This window comes from Columba livia, chromosome 1 (assembly GCF_036013475.1).
Source record: "Columba livia isolate bColLiv1 breed racing homer chromosome 1, bColLiv1.pat.W.v2, whole genome shotgun sequence".
In the NCBI taxonomy this organism is placed as follows: Eukaryota; Metazoa; Chordata; class Aves; order Columbiformes; family Columbidae; genus Columba; species Columba livia.
This window is the reverse complement of record NC_088602.1, coordinates 15757974-15776432: the sequence shown is the minus strand read 5'-3', so window position 1 is coordinate 15776432 and position 18459 is coordinate 15757974. Positions and strand designations below refer to the sequence as shown.

The following is an 18459-nucleotide window of genomic DNA, read 5'->3' as shown; positions in this document are numbered from 1 at the left end:
CTCATACCACATACTGATCCTGTAAAGTATGTAGGTGAAAGGCTTCAATGTATCACTTTCTTTACTACTTGGATGAAATTAGGGGACAAGTGGAGATGCTTTGAACCACTTGGGCAGGACACAGATGTTACCAGAGTATCCTGAGTGAACACGGAACCCCCATTGAAAAGCTGTTGTGTTAGTCATTGGAAGGACAAATGGTTATTGAAAAAAAAATAATTCTTTATGTAATGACAGAGGGTAGACAAATGAAAAAATGTACTTTTGATCTCACTTATACTGATTTAATGATGCTATAATTCTATTGATTTCTATCAGGTTACAGTCAGATTAATTTTCACAATATACATGACTTCTGGTCTAACGTCCCTTTACATATACACTCTTTTTGGAAGGTTAATACTTTCCCACTTTCTTGGAAACCAGCAAGACATTTTTAACTTAATTCTATCTAGTTTTTACTTCAAATATCCTCCTACTCACTTATAATACAGGAGGAATATCTTACTATCTGTAATGGGAATAGGGGCTTGATGACTAGAAGTGTTCTTTACCTTTGAGCAGCATGCCTCAGACTACTGGGTTAGAAACATTTATCCAAAAGCCACAAAATTATGTGCATAGGTGGGTGTTACTGCATTTCAAATTTTTAAAACTAATTGACAATAGTTAATTATACTATGTAAGCCAAGGCAAATGTAGCATGACAGATCTTGTGTGAGAGTGCATAGAGAAGAACTGTGTTTCTCACAGCAAAAAATAGGATAATGGCTGAGTAGGATCATGTAAGTTGTGTATGTGTGCACATGTGTATATGATGGAGGTAGGAGCATCCTGGTAGTCCAGCAATAATGATGCTCCTAGAAATCCATCTCACCACAATCTGGAGTCCTCAGTAAGACAGGAAGACATCCTTAAATTCATTCCTTCTCATCCCTGATCCTATTTCTCCTCCTCTCCTCTCCTCTCCTCTCCTCTCCTCTCCTCTCCTCTCCTCTCCTCTCCTCTCCTCTCCTCTCCTCTCCTCTCCTCTCCTCTCCTCTCCTCTCCTCTCCTCTCCTCTCCTCTCCTCTCCTCTCCTCTCCTCTCCTCTCCTCTCCTCTCCTCTCCTCTCCTCTCCTCTCCTCTCCTCTCCTCTCCTCTCCTCTCCTCTCCTCTCCTCTCCTCTCCTCTCCTCTCCTCTCCTCTCCTCTCCTCTCCTCTCCTCTCCTCTCCTCTCCTCTCCTCTCCTCTCCTCTCCTCTCCTCTCCTCTCCTCTCCTCTCCTCTCCTCTCCTCTCCTCTCCTCTCCTCTCCTCTCCTCTCCTCTCCTCTCCTCTCCTCTCCCCTCCCCTCCCCTCCCCTCCCCTCCCCTCCCGCCTCCTCTCCTGTCCCCTCCCGCCTCCTCTCCCCTCCCCTCCCGCCTCCCCTCCCCTCCCCTCCCCTCCCCTCCCCTCCCGCCTCCTCTCGCCTCCTCTCCTCCAGTGCAGAAGTCCTTCAGTATCTCCTGCCCTGCACACCCTGGGGTCTTCATAGCCAAGACATTGTGGACAACTTTTGAAAACGTTTCTACTGTTTCTGTGATCCAGTCCTCATACTCTCATTTGGGTGTCGATATCCACCAGCCATGTGAGTCCACCTCCTCATTGAGCTCTCCTTGCAGAAAAAAAGCCCAGCTGTAATTTTTGACAGAGATTAAAATTTTCATTTCAGTTTCACAAGTGTATCCAGGCAGAATTCTGTAGGAAGAAAAGGAATACAGGTATGAGAGAAGAATGTGAAGCAATGGGCTGGATCACAGTCAGACAAGACTAAACTGGGGAACATTTTTAGACACAGGGAAGGTTTCTTTGTGGCACAAGATTATGTCCTCATTGACATTTAGACAGAGATGAGCTGTGGTTAGAATTAGTAGTTGACAATGGTTTTTTTCCATTTTTTTTTGGTGTGAACTAACAAAACTACTGAGTAGTAATAGTTTTCTTTTCCCACTTTCTAAATGCAAGTCTTGAGTCCTATTATGCAGTAGGAAGAAATTCCAGCAGGCAGGTTACACATCTTTCACACCTCCAAGAAATGTGCATTTTGCTGTATTACATAATTCTTTGCTTTCCAAGTGATGCTCACACCCACAGCAGTGACACTGCTGAGCCATGGCACAATTACACTGGCTTGTCCCATTCCTGCTTTACACAAGTGTATCTTTGACAGTATTCCCAGTGCAAAACAGAGAGCTGGGAAGCTGCCTGTGGTGTGTGCTAGAGCACCTTTGTCAACGCCATCAAATCAGCTCACGTAACAAGATTTTGGTTAAACATGAGCAAGCGATATCACTCTATGAATACTTGAAAATTTCCTGGCTACAAGTACAGGCTGATGTTGCCACTTTCTTTTGTTCCTGAGCATGTTTGGACTAGTCTGCAAGTGAGCAATACAATTGCACCTATATTTTGCCATATATAGATAACCTTTCTGTAAGTTATTCAGTGAGGTTGAATCATGGCACTATGCTGTTCTGCGTGGCTTCTTTTGCAGCTTTCATTGCCATGGTACCCAAGTGACTTCTAGTAGGGCATTAAGCAATGTGCCTGTCACCTGTCATGTGAATTCACTTTGTTTCTTATCCTTTCCCCTGTGCAGGGAATGGGAGCTTTCAGTTTCTGTTTTTCATCTTTTTGAGTGAAGTATCTCAGTCGCTATACTTGATTGAGTGAATGATGATGGAAGAGTTTGTAATTAGTTGTCTATAATAAAACCAATTAAGCCAGCTCTAAACTAACACTTCAATTTCACACTAAAATACATCAGTGCTTTTTATCTAAGACAGATGTATTTTCAGATTAGGTAATAAAACAGGTGCACATAAGAAAATATTAAGCAGGGAAATATTGCAAGTTTTGTATCATCACTCAGGGTAATGGATTTTTTTTATATTACAGGAACAAAAGGTTAATATGTGTACAAGTCAGATAAAGACTTAGAAGAAAAAAGCTCTTTAGTTCTGTATTCACTCTGATTTAAAATATATATCTATATGGGAAAGACTGCAGTGAAGAACTGATAACTTCTAGAACACGTACAGTGATTTGTCTAATGAAACACTGCATAAATATCAATAATAGGGTAATTAATTAAAAAATAGCGTATGTTGTTTATATTTGCAAAAGAAACACCAGGCCATTAGCAAAGCCAGAATAATAAATTTCATTTTGTTGTTGAAAAGACCTGCAAGAAGTGTAATGAACAGTTAAAGTCATACTCTTTGATCACTTTTTGTCTCTCACAACAGGAAAGGACCAATCCTTGCTTTTTCATCCCAGCATCTTGCCAGCCAAAATAATCCTCTGGAACCTCACTAGCTTTCAGTTGGTTACAGAACAGATCATCATCCCTAGATTGTTACTCAAAGAAGGAAACAAATGCAAGTTCACTCCTTCTATATCCTGAACCATCCAGCCATAAATGTTTAAGAGCAACAGGACACATAGGTTGGTCAGGTTTTCCACCATCTTGTGACTCCTGGAACATTCACTAACCTCCAAAGATGTGTACTTATCCAACCTGCAGTGACATTGTGGCCCACTCCCATGGTGCTGCATAATTCCACTTTGTAACCAGTCAATAGAGAGTTAGACAATTGTTACAGTACATTGAAATACAGTCTTTTTATTTATTTATTTTTTTTTTACAATCAAGTTGCAAAGATCCAGAATTTCGGCTCAGCACCTTTTTCTTTTTCAAGGATGATGAATATTTTTTGTTCCTCTGGTTGATCTGACCAATGCTTCCAAAATCGTGATCTATCATAGAACTCTTTAATTTAGCAAGTCCTACCCATCCTTGATGAAGTGAAAGAAAACTGTGCCATACTGAGGTGGTCTGATAGAGGTAATTCATACTTGAAAAGCATGTAGGGATGAAAAATCATAGATATTTCTTACTGGAGCGAATATAAAAAGCCAATATAAGTACAAATTTTTCACTGTTCCCAAGATAATAGGTACTTTGTTCTAGAGAACACATATTGTTCACCGCCTATTGCATTGTCTCTGTAAAGATTCCTTTTTATAGTTCATTTTGATAGCAGTGCTATGAAACACAAAGAGCCAAAACAATGAACCTGTATCACAGAAGTAACAACCATGACCATCACATGCTGTTAACCTGAAACCATCAAAAAGCTTGTACTGAGATGGCCAAGAACTGGAAGAGTTTGCAATGTTACCATGTTTCTGAGCTATCAAATACTCAGAAGCAGCTGTTTGTGGTTAACATTCAGTAAGCAGTCACTAAAAATACTGAATCAGGTTTCCCTGCTGAAGTTGATTGATATTCTCATGGTATATCAGTTCTGCAGTGTGCACAAGTGAAAATACCATAACATTTTATTTCACTTTTCATTAGTGCCATTGGTGCAATATCATCTGAAAGAAACCACGAGCATCACCACTGCAACCTTCAGAATTTGTGGAAGATTTGGGGTAGGTGAGAAAGTGAGAGTGCCTGGGATGATACCAGAGCTTACAGGGCTATAATGAGAATGAAGACCAAGGAAGGCTTGGGATCTAGGAAGCAAAGCACTTCAGAAAATGAGAAATGTCACCTGGAAGCTGAGAGAGATGCACAGGTATCGGGGGAAGAAGGTAAATAATCCTAGGGGCACTCACAGTAAATAGTGAATTGAAGGAATAAGCAGAAGAAAACAAAGTGGCTGAGCAGGCTCCGAAATCAAAGGATCTGATAACCCATCAGCAAAGTTGGATGGTATTGTTTTTTTAAAAGAAGTAAATATACCAGAGGCTGAGCAAGAACAGAGGGAGAAAAAAAAATCTAGAAGAGAGGATTTGAGACACCAGTCTAGTATCAAATAGAGCAGTTGAAAAACAATGGAGAAATAAAAAAATATCAGCAAATATATCTTCATAACAGAGTAGGGCAAGTGAAATGAAACTGTTATGCAGAAGATCAGTGGAACATATTGAAATTTCCTTGATCACAAAGTTCTCTTTTACTGGCAAACAATCTTCTTACAATAAAATGTGATGTATTATCAATAGCATATTTCTCAAATGCAAAGTCTGCACATAACTTTATAATATCTGTTTTTATAGTAATATGAAATAATAAATAACATTATAACTATAAAATACATATGGTAACATTGTTACTAAACCTCCTATTTTCAACAGAAAAAAATGTTTTGCAAAGAAAGGAAGATTTCTAAAACCCATTAGAATCTAATTGTAAGTAATTTGAGAAACTTTGAGGAGCTGTGTAATTACCTTTGCCTGTAGGTATTTCTGAACCTCGCCTAAAGACCATGGAAATACTGTCATAACTCCAGTGAGCTGTGTGTCTCTTTCTGTACCACCTTCTCTTGCAGATTGGTGGGTGACACGAGTCTCTCTGGCTCAGGCAGTCGTTGACCCCACGGTCTGGCAGATCTGGAGAGAGCAAAGGCAAAACCTCCTGTTCAAACACAAATCATGGCAATAGTTTCAATATGTGAACATGGCTGGGGATGAGGGAGAAATTCTATTTGGATGCACTTGTTTTGACTGTACATTTACAACATTTAGCTATAAATATTCCCTTACGAGATAATAAGCCTATTATGTTAAATAATGTTGAAGGTGCCTATACATGAGATGCTATTTCCTCAATACCTTATTTTTTTTCCAGAAAAGTTTGGAATTAGTTTAGTATATTTAAGCTATTACAGTCTACATAAGCAAAATATTAATATTACCAGTGCTATCAGTGAAGCACAACAGAGCAATAAAATTGGACTGAGTTTTGTCAGTTATTATCGCAAAACTATTTTTTTTTCTAAAAAAGGCTTTATATTGCCCCTGGTCTTCTCTGAAATTGTTAGAGGTGATCAAAACAAGCTCTGCTGTGGAACAGATGTGCAGCGTTTGTCAAAGCGCAGCACACGCTGTATTTCCAAGCTAAAACACAGCAAGAGCTGCTCCCGGCTCCCAGCCGCGGCGTTACCCGCCAGCTGCACACTCTGCACACTCGCGGTCCCGCCGGGTGCCTGGCGGAGTGTCCGGTGCTTGATTGATCTGAGCCCCCCCGCAGGCCGGGTTTGTACAAAGCGGTTGCAGGTGAGCCCTGTCCCTGCCGGCGCTGTGTTTAGAACATCACCCCTCTCGTCGGGTGTTTCGGGGCACAGGTGTGCACACCTCTGCTCAGAAGGCTGAGATGTGCGAGCGGTCGAAGCCGGGGCGGGATCGCCGTGGGGCCAGCGGGACCGGGGGGGCGGGACCGCGAAGGCGGTGCGGCGGGGGCACCGCAGCCCCTCCCGCCGGCCGGTGGCAGCCGCTCCAGCTGACGCGCCGCAAACTTTCCCGCTCCGGTGCCGAGCTGCGCCTGCCCTCCGGCGCGGCGGCCCCGGTTGACATAGTAACCCCTCTCCGGGCCTGCCCTCCCTCCAACGGGGCCCGCGGCGCTGCGCGGAAACAGATCTGCGCGGAGATTAGATAGATAGATAGATCTGCAGTGCCGCGCTCCGGGCGGATCCGCGCTGCTTTCGTGGCTCCCCGAGGGAGCCCCTGCGCGTCCGGGCGCCTCAGCCGCGGGACAAGATGAGCCAGGCGCAGCCCTACGCCCCGCGGAAGAGCAGCTCCCCGGCGGCCGGCGCCCGGCGGAACGACAGCCAGGACTACCTGCTGCTCGACGCGGAGCCGTGCGAGGAGAGCGCCCTGCCGCCCTACGCCTTCTACCCCGTGTGAGTCCTGCCGGCTGGCCCGGGGCTCCCTCTCTCCCTGAGTGGAGCGGAATGGGGCGCCGGGCTGTGCGCGAACTCTCGCTGGGGGGGAAAGACGGCGGCGGGACAGGGGTTGGCGGGCGGGGGGCGGCCGTGCGGGGCCGCGGCCGGCGGGAGGTGCGGCGGCCGCTCGCTGCGCTCCGGCGGGGGCGGGACCGGGACTTGCGGCGGTACCCGCTCGGGGCAGCCTCGATGGGGACTCGTCCGTCTTTGCTCGTCGTCCCCGGTGGAGGAGCGGGGTGGCTGTGTTTGCGGCAGGCGGAGGAACAGCAGGAGCACCCCAGTGCGCAGCTGGCAGAGCTGTCCTCCCGGGGCGCGGACTGTGGTACCTGCCCCGCTGTGAGGGAGGCAAAGGGAGGCTCCGGTTTGCTGCGGGTGCGAGAGGCGTCGGGTGTACTTAAAAGTAGCGGTATCTAGTGTGTTTAATACAGTCACAGGAATCTTAAGTCCTGCCGTCAGCTGCTCCCACAGAGAGTGCACATTACGGGCGTATTCACAAAACCATAGTCCTTTCATTACCGCATTTTGTCAAAATCGTGTAGCCTTGTGTAATTTGATTTTGCCAAGTGTTGCCAAGTAATTATCCTTTAAAGTAGGGTGTAAGAACATATGCAATAAAAACTAAATGAAACATCAATTATAAAGGTTGCAGGAATCACAATTGTTAATATCCAGGTCAATTGACATTCAGTGTTGACTGTGTCCCTCTGGTAATGTGTTGTCAGCATGACTTCTATAATTACCACTTGTTAACACTTCTGAGGAGAAGCTATCCCACAGAGGGGGAAAATGAGTATTAAGCAATACAAGATGAGTCCTACAGTCTCAGGTGATTACCAGAAGACGTGTACTTTCTTTTGTACAAATTGTATTTTGTTGCTTAACTGGTAAATTCCAGTTATCAACCTCTCATAGTTTTTGCTGGTTTATCTATGGAGTGCTTACCTGCCACTTGCCAACTGCCTGGATATAGGAGAGGAATAATAGTAAGGAAGCTGGCAACACTCACAGCATTTGATTGCTTATAAACTCAGTCAGGAACAACCAGAGTTGTGAGAATTCACTACTGTATTGCAATTCCCAAGTGTCTTTGTAGAGTGCTAATTCAGTATGCTCACTGGCTACCAAAGCATACTTTCTTGCACATTGGACCTAAACCCCATCTCGAAATACAGGAGTGCATCTGTCTAATGAATCCTTTCTGAAGAAAAACTTCATGATGGTTTGTTCAGAGAATGGTTCTGGCTAGTGGACTTCAGCTTTGAACTAATACCACAAATCTGAAGTTCCTTTGCTGTGTACTCACTTGGAACGGTTGTGCAGCTACAAGATGATGTATCTTGCATAAGTGATTCAAAGCATCTCTTAAAATCTGCAAGGTCTGTGTGGCGCTAATGTTTTTACTTCAGGAGTATAAGCCTGTGCTAGTGGCTCCTTTTCCAGCACACAAGTGTGGAGATTGCCTCTCATCATCTCACAGTGGCTACAAGAAAAGCCTACATCCTAGTCAAGTTGCTTTGTAGAACTAGGGTAGCACTAAATGCAGGAATTTATCTCCAATTATGTCACGTCAAGGCCTTAGATGACTGATTCTGTGATGCAGATAGGTGTAGGACCCTGGAGTCCCTCCCTGATGGCAAGTGTTTCTATCCGTCTTTGAGTTTTCAGATGCACATAGGGCATGGAGAAACTGTTGTTTGGGGCTTCTCTGGATGTGGAAAAGAGCCACTTAACAGGCAACCGCTGCAAGGACTTTGTTGGCTGGCAGGGGTGAATGCAGTGAGTATATATAGGCACCTCCAGGGTATGGTTATTGCTAAGCTCAGGTTTTGAATTTTTTTGCTTAAATTCCACCTACATCATGTTTTAGGTACATTTTGGTGATCTGTCTTTTCAGCCAGAAGTCATTAGTTTTTCTAGTGGTCTTCACATGGTGAAGAGCATGGACAAATAGCCCATGTTTGGGATATACTGTTTCTAATATTTGTCATCTACATGCAGTAATAATGCTTTTCTCTATTTTATTTGAAAATCATCAAATGGCCATTATTTCCTGATGTTGTTGTGGCAGAGAGTATTATATGAATTTTACCTTTTATCTATATAGTCATAAGGTCTCTGGAGATCCCAAAGATACTGCTGATGAAGGGCATGTATTACCCTGACAGATAAACTATGTGAAATCAGTATTTCATGTGCTATGAATCTACCTGGCCAAAGTGTGCATGCCTTATCAAGTCTATCCGTGGTTTGTCAGTGTTTATTCTTTTGCTAATTCACCAGAAATGTGGTAGCTCAGGGAGCTGGTTGTGCTGCCAGGTACCATATTTTTCATTGGAATCCTTCTGTGAATCTTTGGTGACCATTTGATTATGAGACTAAAGCTTGGGTTCTGTGGGTCTGTCCATTGAGATAGAGCTCCACGTCCCTTGAGATCGAATGGTGTGTCAGCGCTTAAATGTGAACACTAGAAAATAACCCTGCAGATTACAACAGCTGATGTATTAAAATGTTTTAACTAAAGCTACTTATATTTCACTTAAAGTATTTATTATATACAATCGCTAAGGTGTTTTTGTTTGCTTGGTTGCTTTTGTTTGTTTTTTTCCAAACTAACTGGAAAATGATAGGCATCCTTTGCACATGCAGAAATGCTCCAGGAACATCTTGTGTGATGGTGATTAATGCAGGACAGTAATGCAGCTGATGTCCAAAAAAACCTGAAGTGTACCGCCTTTTAAACATTACTGGAGAGTAACACACTTACTGGTGTGATATGGCATGTGACTGTTGCTTGACAAGTAATGTGATACCAAGGCATAGTTTTCCTCAAGTCTGATTTAGTGATAATGGTGATGTTATTGTATATGTTATTTGTAGGACACGATTTCGTGTGTTGCTTTCTGACTGCCTTTAAGTGTTGTAGAGGCTGGATAATAATAAGAAAACGAAACAACCCCCCCAGCATTTCAAGATAACTGTTTATTTTATTTGTAGCTAAAACCATAATCTATCAAACTACTACTTTAGTTCAGTGGTGTTACTCCTGAGCCTTGATATATCGTCCCCTTATAACAGCAAATAATTACCTGTTCTCCCCCCACCCCGATGATTTTCCAGCTAATTCATTAATTGTAAAATAACATGGTCACATGAAAAATCAGAATACCTGTCAGTGATCAACCCACCTGCCTTGAAGTTGTGTCAATGAGTTCAGCAGTGCCGATTGGGTCATTCTGTTATGTTTAGGCTGAGACAGTACAGTGTGCTCCTATATTGAATTACCTGTAAAATGGAAAAAGCATTTGAAATACTGACCTGTCAATATTAACTAACTCCGTGAGCAAACAGCAAGAGACCTGACACTTACTGATAAATCCGAGGCTTTGAGTTTCAGTGCTCTTGCTTAACGATGTGCATCATCTCAGGTGGGTATGAATTCAGCACCCGGCTTTCTGAAGAACAGATTCACTGTGTCCGAGGCAGGGGCTGCATTGGTTGAAAAAGGGACTTCAGCAAAGTACCCGGGGCTCAGCAGCCGTGCCGAGTGGGGTCACACAGTCTTTTGGCTGTAAGTGGATAGAAGACTCTTGCCTTTTTTCAATGGTGTGGTGCAAACCAAAATTCTAATGGGATTTTGTACTGAAAAAATCTTGCTTTTCTTTTGAATTTAGAACCCTTGGTAGGAAAAACACACTTCACGCTAACCACAGAATTTGTAATTAAATGATTTCAAAGGTGAGGCTACTTTTAAAAAATGTAATAATTGTATATTATAAATTATATTCAAGTATATACTTTCTTTTTGGTAGTCTTCTTCAATCTAGTCATCAAGTCTCACCCGTGATGCATCAAAAAATACATTGTGACACACGTCAGAAGATTGCCTCCTGAAATCCTAAAACGGGGATATGTGTGATGTTTGTGGTTTTTGTTTTGTTTTTCCTCTTGTGCAAGTAATTCATCGGCAAAGAGCTAGTTAAAAACAGGATAGAAAGTGCGTTTTATGCTGTAACCCCAAATCTGAGTGCTGATGTGCAGTGGGATTTGAAAGTGATAGTAGTTGTACGTAAACTTCCATGCTGAAAAAAATGCTATTGAAGAACAGATTGTCAGTGTATGAAGCTAGTGAGAATACACTAATTCAGTCAGGCATCTGGTTATATTACTTATTTATACTTTGAAATATTTTGCACTTAGAAAAAAAAGAAGTATTTTCTTGTACATGTAAGGAAGGATAATTATGCATTAAGATATCAATTAAAAAGTAAGTGAGGCACACAGATTATCAGATGAAAACAGGGGAAAGAAGTGTTGTGATGTGCGTAACTGCCTTGAGGCGCAGATTATTCCTCTGTGTTTGTGGTTTCGGATCAAGTGCTTGTCAACATTTTCAACCCCAATACATATATTAATACCCTTTCTTTGTTAAATAATATGTTTAGTAGTTTCTTTTCTGCCTGCATTATAACAGTTTCTGCTATTGACATAACATTTTTATCTCCACCTTCAACTATCTTGCTTGAAATGACCTGTAAAATTATCTTCCAGACTCTTCATTAGACACAATCTCTTCAGGGAGTACCGCGCAGTGTGGCAGCTGTTTCAGATTGCGAGTCTCTTTGCTGTGTCCTCTGAAAATATGTTGCTGTAGTTTTGTTGATAGTAAAAGGTAGAACAGTTAGTAAGGAGGAGGTTCATTTTATTTTATAGCCTAGTGGATGGAACATTTTCCTATGAATTGGGACTGGTGGATCTACTTCCTGCTGGGCACAGGGATAAAAAATCATGTCTGGATCTCTCATGTTCTGTGTGACTGGATTAAATCCACAAAGCCCTGGGTAAAAGAACATCACCATTATTACCATGCTCCAGAAAATCCAGCTTTTGGTTCCCTCTGCATTTACTACATGTATCTAAAAGACACTGCTGCACTTTGAACTAAAGATTTACTCTTAATGTTGAGTTCTTGCCCACCCCCCCCTTTTTTTTTTTTTAACCCAAATGAAGAATAACAAATATTTTGGTTTTAATCAAAAGGAAATAGGTTTATTTGGGTATTTCAGCCTGACAGGTTTACTGCCTCATCAGAAACGAGCGCAAAAGAAACCGTAACTGTGTTGGTGATTTTTGTTTTTGTTTTTTGGATGAGACATTCAATAAAGGTTCCTTTTAAAAGAGCAGCAGGGCACCGGCTGGGGTCAGAGGCTGGTTTGGGGTCTTGCCTGCACTCCACTCTGACACGTCCCTGGAGCAGACTCAGCATTCTGCAGATGGAGTTTTCTACCAGGTCATTTTATGTTTTGAAGCCATTTGAAAAAACAGTGAGTTTATGCAGAACCTGGTACACAGCCTGAAAATTACCCCTCAAAGGTTTTGAACCCCGTTTGTTCATTTTTGGTAAAGATTTGTGGGTTTTGTTGGTTTTAATTGTTGTGCACTCTTGTGTTCGCTGCATATGGCCACTAATTTAACAGTGGACTTCCCTTGGTCAGTTTCATTACCTGAGCGGTTTCCTGTGATAATACTTCATAATCTATTTTGCTTGGCCTATTGCAGGATTTCTATAGGTTTATTTATACCCATTCTTAAGAAAAGGTTATATTTGTGAGTCGCTTTTGTGTGCTTACCAAACGAATGAAAGTCAGCTCCCAGTGGGACCTAATTTTCTAAAACTGGAAGCTTTCCATGTAAATATAAGTCACTAAATTTGCACCAGGGAGGTGGAATAGTGATTAAGAAATGCGTGGGATATGTATGGCACACCTTTCACTGTAAATGTTAATAACAAATGAGTTCTTTGTCAAACACCCCCCCCAGCAGCGTTTGCCACTGCGGAAGCTGAAGGTTGTGACAAGTGGCTTCTTGAAGGCTTCCTGCCAACCATCAGTGTCCCAAAGGAAGGTGGCTTGGCATGGCAGGTCTGCCTCAGCAAGCTGTGTTTAGGCTTTCCAGCTCTGCAAGCATGAGCAAAAGAAAATTTTGGCAGTTAAACTGTATTCATCAAATTCTTTATGACTTGATTTCATACCTCAAACTGTGATGCAGTACCAGGCAATGACTTAGCAAAGGGCTTCAATCTTAAAGTGCATAAAATGAGACTTGCATTATGTTTGTGCACACATCTGTGAATGTAGACACTCACAGAGTCTGCTCGATGGGAGGCTTAAAGGATTTGGTTTATAAGCAGTATTTAAATGTAACTTTTGATAATTAATCGTGGACAAAAAGCTTAGCGATAATTAAATTACATGCAGCTTTTTTTCTGGAATGGATTAAAATATTTATCTTGTGGTAGAATGGTTATTATTTGTCAAGCAGTGACAACTTAAATGCATAATCAGGTATACAGTTTTTAGCAAAATAGAAGTTAAGGAATATAATGTGAAGATGACTAATTAAAGTCTGGGTTTGTTTTCTATATTAATTTCTATACAACTACATTTTTCATACCATTAGTACAATCAATGGACACTATAGTTCTGTTGTCCTCCTCCAAACTAATATATCTAAATAAATGTTTGTCAATATTAAAAAAAAAAAAAAAAAGGCAAGCTTTGGCACTGGGAATTAAACATGAGATTTAGTACAAGAGACCCAAGGAAGTGGAGTGGCAGGGGAACTGCATATCCAGAATTGTCATTTCGGGTGTTCTCAAAGCTATGTGTGAAGTGTGGATAGCTTGTTTTCTGCAAGAGTTGAATGTGATTTCCTTTTTTTTAAAAAAAAATAAGTTACTGATTTGAACAAAATGGCAGTGTTGTGGATGTGGATTTACTGGGTGAAACCTTTGTTGTGGATATGCCACTTTCTTTTAATGTCAAATAGCAATGATGAAGTAAGAATGACAAATAGTAATAACAGTAGTAATCACCAAGAAGTAGCTGTGACACCCGCCTCTTTGCCCAAGAACATTCCTTCAGTAGTGCCCTTAGTCATACCAGTGTTGATTTGCTCCCTTATACATCATTAATTAAAACCAAAACCAAACTTGGCCACTGCCAGCTCAGGAGAACATATCTAGAGTCCTTTTCTGCCCATAGAAATTGCTTAAATACTGGTAGAGATGTCAGAATTTACCTTAGTGAAGAGATTAAAGAATTGAGGGTTTAAAAAAATTATTTAGTATCTGTGAGGCTTTCCCATGCAGGTAGAAAGAAGGACCATGAACCAAAAGATTACAGCTGGTGCAGATTGCATTTAATAATACCCCAGAAAACAGAGTACACATCACAAGGTTTATATGATGTAGTGCTAGCAATTTTGCAGAACATTCAGAATGAAGAATTTATGTGAAACTTTGCTGCTTTGTTCCAAATCTTGAATGAAAGGATGCATCTCTTTACAAAATGGCTCCTCATATTCTTTTGAGTTAAACTCCCTTCAACAGACCAGGACTTTGCTGGAGAGCCCGGATGTTTAGCAGGTTCATATGACAAATTGACCTGAGCTGTAAGTGACCCACAGCAGCAGCCCTTCCTGACCACGTGTACAAACAGCTGTTCCAACAGACTTACGCTTGTCTCAGTTGTGGTATGCACAGGAGACCTCATAGATTTCTGGTCAGGTGCTGGTTCATTGCTGCTAATAAGGGCAAATGACTATGGAGCCAGTTGAATTGTTGCTTTGAAAAGAGAGGACCTTGATTTCACCATTACACGTAGCGACCCACCGTGTGCAAGCAGGCACTGTCTGAATTGGAGCTGGACAGTAGCCTGAGACCAAGGAGGTCTTGGAAAGACTTTTCAGCCACAACCATCCTGGTTCCTCCTGGAATGTTATTTTTGTGTATCCTGATCAGCTTGATTAGCAAATAGGTATGTGCCCAGCAGACTGTCAGGGTGGACTACAGTGCTGGTTTGTTGCCTCCTGTTTTCTTCTGTCGACAGTGGTGTTAGTTCCAGTGGACACTTCACAGAAGTCACAGAATGGTTGGGGCTGGAAGGGAGCTCTGGAGATCATCTGGTCCAACACACCTGCTAAAGTAGGTTCACCTACAGCAGATTGCACAGGAATGTGTCCAGGCACTCACTTGGTTGTGCTGATTTTCCTCCTGGCCCAGTTCGGGTTTCTCCTGTTGCGCACATTGACTGAATTTAGGAACAATGACTGATTGCTGCTTAGAAGCCTTTCAAAAGCAAAGATTCCCTCATCTTTGAGGAGTGATTTATGTTTTGTCTTCTGTAAGATTTTTTTCCTGTGGTGTACATTTTAGCTGTTCTAGACACTATTTTTCTCTCCTTTTTTAGAACAAGTAGCCAGGTCAGCCTGCTAAACTTTGTTATTCTTACTCTGTGTGTACGTCTTGGGCCAGCCAAGTGGTGATAACCCAATACTCGGCACTTTGTGGGAGCCGTTTGAAGTGCTTTGCAAAGAGGCGCATTGCACGCAGTCCAGCTGTCAGCCTTCCAGACACTTGGCAGCGGTGTTTTACATCCCGGATTCCATCAGTTAAACACCTCTACAGCACCTGGAACGTCACAGGAGGATGTAACTGCGGTACCACCAGCCTGAAGCCGGGAAATGCTTTTAACTCAGATGCAGCTTGTGGGAGGATGCTTTGGAAACTGGCATTGCAAAGCTCAGGAGCTCTGTGCCATTGAGACTCGTGCCACCAATGTCACGATTACCATTTCTCTGCTAATCACAGCGGGGGAAAGTGCCGTCCCTTCCTTCCCCACGTGCCCACGCACACACCGAGTCACATGTAGCAGGAGCACGGTCACTAGTGGGGGCTGTGATGGGGTACATCTGGCATGTCTGCTCACTTAGCAGTGGCTCCGGCATCCATCCCACATGAGACAACTGAGCTGGAGGGAGATGTGGGTGACTCGCAAGCCCCACCACACAGGGAGCTTAGTGCCTTCAAAGATCCAGATATCAGTAAAATTGTGGGTTGTAGGTTTTTTTTCATAAGCATTTGCAGTATGTTACAATGTTTATGGCCACATTCTGCAAGTTTCTAAATATGTTTAGTTACTTATGTGAGTTCAGAACCATTATATTGATTTTTTTTTTTGTTCGTTTGTTTAGTTTGTTTGTTTTTTTTTTTTTGGTAATCCTTTCAGAAAACACAAGGAGCCTCTTAGACAATTATTCCTTAAACAAGTATTTTTAATGACTGAAGGCTATAAAACAATTTTCCCTTCTGTTTTGCAATGCAATAGTTGTTTTTCTGTATTAGTTTAGTTCCACTCTGCTAATCTTTGTTTTTATGCATTATTTCCTTAAACTAATTTAAAATTACTTTCAATTTTCAAGGAGGTTTTTTTTTAATTTATTAATGAAGTATCACATGTACTAGAATTTTGTAGTCTATTATCTGCATTTTCTAAGTTGGTTGGATTGTGTATAAGTTGAAGATATATGTTTTTTTTTCTTGCTGAATTTATTAATTGATAGTTAACTCCAGAAACCTACTATGACTCAAATATATTAAGTAGATAAAGATTTTGAAATAGTAATTTAAAGGCTATGGAAGTCTTATTTGGGGCACATGTGGAAGAGGAGCTCTTTTAGATGCTAATATAGATGTATGTAGTACTAGCGGTGCTTACTCAAAGGGACATCCAGTGCTCTGCAAATGCTCAAGCTTCTCTTGGCTCTGACACAGAGGACGAATCCATATGTTCATGGATCTTCCTGCACCACATCCACTACCTGGGTTTTGCTTCCTCTGTCCTGGTGAAAATACATGGACTAGGATGGTTGCTCAGAGGGTTCAAGCTCTATATGAGATCAACATAACCTACTGTACCAGGGAGGTGAAATTAACTTGGGTGCAGTGGGATACTTGAGGCTATTTGCAGTAGAATTTCTAAAATTTCCACTGAGACATTTAAGTCCTGTTCTGACTAAATTATCTTGAAAAACCAGATGCAAGGAGCAGGCTGCTGGATGGCAGCAGTGTGTCTTCCTCTCTTCTACCTCTTCTTCTCCCCTCCCTTTAAGAACAAGTTTCCTATTAACTTCTCAAAACAGTTTCTGAAGACAGCTGCTTTTATAGCTTTCTCAAGTGAGTCTTAGAATTTTACTTCTCCCCTTACAATGTACCATTTCATTCTACTGTCCCTCTGTAAGTGCAGAAATCTGAACGCAAAAATGCAACAACCGTTAACAAATTTGAATCGATGTGCAGTAACCCTAAAACCAGTTAATTAACTTCATTGCCGTGTGGTGGGGATGGGATGGAATTTTCCAAGGATACTAGATATTCTGTATGACCTCACTTCAGTATTCTTCAGGATCTTAAAACCACACAACATGAAAGTCACTGGAAATCTTGGGCTGCAGTCAGTGTCGCTGAGTCCTGTGGAGGCTGCGGGTCTGCAGCAGCCCCTTGCTGGCCAGGAAAGGCCGAGGTGTTACAGCAACATGGCAGGTACGGAAAACAAGCAAAAATTAGTGGGAGAGGAACGTAATTTTCTGAAGGTATGGAGTATATTATTTAAAACACTTTGTAGAGCACTGCTAAGAAAAAAGTTGGTGATAGCAGTATCTCCAAAGGCATGCGGAATGAGCACTGCCTGTGGTACAACGCGGTGGAAGTTAATGTTATCCACTTTTCTTCAAAAAATAATTGTAATGGATTAAGTCAGAAAGCTATTGAATAATTCAGCAATATCTGATGCGAACACTTTGGAAGGTAAACAGCAACTGAAGTGATAGTGAAATTTCAGCGCTGCTTTGTATGATAAAATAATAATGATCTTACCTAACAAGCTGATATATAAAATATACTCTGGGATTTCTCACCCCACAGCCACTTCCAGGCTAAAATCAGTAACAGCATTTAATACATATCAAGAAGGGAAACTTAAAAAATAATCTAGTCAGGGATTCACAGAGACAGCGAGGCTAATGCCTCTAGTCTTACAAAGCTGTCCAAGGATCTTTAGTGACCTGAGGTTTATGTGTTATTGATTTTTACATCAAATCTGAAAACCAGCAGAAATTTCCCTAGTTATCGGTGAGAGCATTGAGAGTGCCTTAAAGGGAAAGAATATTCTTTGTGGACGAACCAGCTTCAGTTGCAGGATATGTGACATATCCCCATGGATGAAGGAGGAAGGTGCTGGTATGGGGCAGCGGCACCACTGGGTGCCTGTGCACCCTTTCTGACCTCTGGCTGTGACAAGACTGGCTTACTCCCAGGATGCAAGTGTTGATATCTGCAGAGAGGGATATATATTAAAAAAACCTCATTTTCATTAAAAACTTCACTTACAATCTGCAAAAGTATTAAATCTGATTATTTTAAAAATCACAGTGATATATTCCATAAGCATCATCATTTTGCAGGGTTTCAGTTCCTCTCTGCTGATTTTTCAGTTAGTTGGTATGGATTAACTAGTGTTGGTGGTGGTGATGTAACTTTGTCTCAGAATTTCTTACAATTAAGGCTGTTTACAAACATTCTGTGGTGTCAGATCACATTCTCCTGTCTTGGGTTACACACATAGGTCACCGACAACCTTCAACCACAACCATAAATTTAAGACTTCTGTGGCTGCATGCAGGCTGGTACAGACTGAAGTTAAGAATGTGCCTCAGTTGTAAACAAGATTTTTTTCTGCAATTATTTAAAACTGTAAAACATTAATTGTATGAAATTTGCGTAAAGTCTACCTGGAAAACAGGAACATTTTCTGTTCAAGAATTAATGGAGGTCTTAGTTTTCAATATCTTGATGACTTGAATGGTCATCCA

General features: G+C 41.8%; 1 protein-coding gene and 1 long non-coding RNA gene across 2 annotated transcripts in view; one reads left to right on the top strand and one right to left on the bottom strand.

The window, feature by feature from the left end:
* Positions 1–1452: 1452 nt before the first annotated feature.
* Positions 1453–6887, bottom strand: LOC135577026 (uncharacterized). The gene is made up of 3 exons (XR_010468644.1): positions 6650–6887; positions 5261–5422; positions 1453–1717 (listed from the first exon to the last, which is right to left on the bottom strand). It is a non-coding gene; the product is annotated as an uncharacterized LOC135577026 (long non-coding RNA).
* TRPC6 (transient receptor potential cation channel subfamily C member 6) overlaps positions 6240–18459 on the top strand; it is a 99976-nt gene continuing 87756 nt past the window's right edge. Inside the window, exon 1 of the mRNA XM_065044461.1 lies at positions 6240–6711. Within this exon, the coding sequence (XP_064900533.1) occupies positions 6569–6711 (143 nt within the window). The 5' untranslated portion in view covers positions 6240–6568. The remainder of the gene's footprint in view (positions 6712–18459) is intronic.